This window comes from Triticum dicoccoides, chromosome 6A (genome assembly GCF_002162155.2).
Source record: "Triticum dicoccoides isolate Atlit2015 ecotype Zavitan chromosome 6A, WEW_v2.0, whole genome shotgun sequence".
Classification (NCBI taxonomy): Eukaryota; Viridiplantae; Streptophyta; class Magnoliopsida; order Poales; family Poaceae; genus Triticum; species Triticum dicoccoides.
The window spans coordinates 423,309,783-423,312,051 of NC_041390.1; the positions used below are offsets into that span (position 1 = coordinate 423,309,783).

Here is a 2,269-nt window from a genome sequence, read left to right on the forward strand (position 1 = left end):
AGCACTTATTCATCAGTGTTGAAGAGATATCTTGCGCTCACATCTTCATAAACATTAACCCACAAACATAGGAAATTCACAGAAAGTTTTATTTGTTATTTTTTTTCTAGCACACATATAAAGTGCTTTTTTAATGTTAATACGGTACAATTGCAGATGCTGACATATAGTCATCCTTATGAGCGCATGTACGCACACGTTATACCTATAAGCACCGCTAAATACTGAGCTGGCATAATATTTTAAGATTGACGTAGTCATTATAGACGTTCCGTAGTCAACGAGAACATCCACTTTCACTGAACGAACATTGCCGAAAACCCTAAAATAAATTCAGAAAAAATACGAGCACCAGTGTACATCTGACCTACATTCAGGTTGTATTGTATGGAGGGTCAATTTTTGCTTGGTAATCACTGAAATCGCAAAGAATTGACAATAAAGGTGTCTATCGATAATGACAACACTCCACTCATATATATACTCATTTTTGGAATTGGAAATACAAGTTTAGTGACAGTTGAATCTTCTCTGGTCTACAGCATGTTTCTCCGTCAAAACCTCTATCACTACCTGTTCCCCTCTTGTCTTATAAAAGAAAAGTTGTGACTAATCCTCGCACAAGATGACAAGAGTTAGATGATCGGCGGTGGCGGCGTCTCCCACACATCGAACACATTCTCGTTATGCAGGGCGAAAAGACGGTCGCCCCCAATGGAGAAGTCGCAGATGGCGCCGCCGTCGCTCCCGCGCAGCGTTGAGGTCAGTGCATGGTCGGGGCCAGTGAATACCGAGATGGCGTCGTTCGTCGACGCGAAGAGCTGGCCGGCGTGCGTGGCGAGCTTGGGATAGCACGTCTCCTCGGCGTGCACCTTCTTCCTGCTCATCAGCTTGCTCCGTGATCTCCACCGCACGCCGCCGGCGCTGCTCCGGAGGTCGAGGAACCCGACGTCGTCGTACTGGTTGATGACGCAGATCGACCTCCCGTCCTCCATTGCGATGGCGTGGACCGCGTGCTTATCCTCGAGCGACGCCGGCGTGCCGACGTCGCACCACGACCAGACGACGTTCTTGTCCCGGAAATCCAGCAGGCTTATGAAAGAAGAATCCGCCCGCGGGAACATGGTGGCCGCCATGAGCGTTCTGGTGCCGTCCAGCCACTGGAGCTTATCGGCGTCCCCGAGGGCGCAGCCGGGCGGCTCGTAGAAGAAACCCGTCTGGTCGCCGGTGGTGCCGTCCCATACACCAATGCCATACTCGTTGAGCCGGCCCTTGCAGCTCGCAAAGATGCTGCACTCCTGGTCGAAGGCCAGTGCCCCGGGGGTGAAGGACCTGAGCTGACGATCGTGCGCGACGCGGAAGCGGTGGTGCATCTCGCCGGTGAGCGCCGAGAAGGCGGCCACGCCGCCGTCCCGCCTGCCGGGGCGCTCGCGCGCAGCGACGAGGAGCGTGGAGGCGTCGAGGTAGGCCGCGTCGTTGACCGGCGCGTGGTCGAGGTAGACCGGCCGGCGCTCCTCGAGCATCCAGTTGTAGACGCGCACGGCGCCGCCGTGCGCGACGCAGCAGCCCCCGTCGGGCGCCGCGCGGACGGCCGTGCCGTCCCCCGCGGCCCGGCCCGGCACGGACGCGGCCAGGCGGAGGCGGTCGCCGTCGAAGTCGTCCCAGCGCGCGGCGCGGACGCGGTCGAGGAGGCCGTAGTAGAGCGCCTCGCGGCAGAGCACGGCGTCGGGGATGTGGGGCGGCACGTGGAGGCCGCCCGTGCGGAGCAGGTCGAGCAGCACTGCGAAGCAGGCCGGGTCGCGGTCGATGAAGTAGTCGGCCTCGTCGCCCGTGGCCGCGGCGTTCCAGGAGGCGTCCAGCATGGCGCCGAGCATGGTGTCCCGCCCCGCGGCGGCGAGCGTGGCGGCCGTGGTCTGGAACACCCGTCCGCCGACGTTCAAGCGCACGCCGCCGCGGCCGCGGCCACCCGGTGCTGGCGTGCACATAGTCGGCCGCGCGTAATGGGGGTGCGTCGACGGTCGTCCTTTTGGTTTGTTGGGCGAGCGTTGGAATGACCGGGTCGATGGTTTGGCCGCAGCGGCCTTTTATGGGGCGGAGAAAAGGTCGGGCTAGGTGGCGACGGAAGCGATGATTCGGTCGCGCGGGACGTCAGCGCGACTGTTCCTTGGACGCAATAAGGGTCGGCGGCGTTCGGGTTTGGGGATCGGGTGCCGTGGTCTTGTGGTGGGGCAGCGCGAGGGATTTGTTTACGGAGTGGGTTTTGGGTGCG

At 59.8% G+C, this 2,269-nt stretch overlaps 1 protein-coding gene across 1 annotated transcript; it reads right to left on the bottom strand.

Moving 5' to 3' along the window:
• Positions 1–458: 458 nt before the first annotated feature.
• LOC119319247 (BTB/POZ domain-containing protein At2g24240-like) lies at positions 459–2,030 on the bottom strand. Its single transcript, XM_037593735.1, has one exon. The coding sequence runs from the start codon at positions 1,983–1,985 to the stop codon at positions 636–638; it is 1,350 nt and encodes a 449-aa protein (XP_037449632.1). The 5' UTR covers positions 1,986–2,030; the 3' UTR covers positions 459–635.
• Positions 2,031–2,269: the final 239 nt, after the last annotated feature.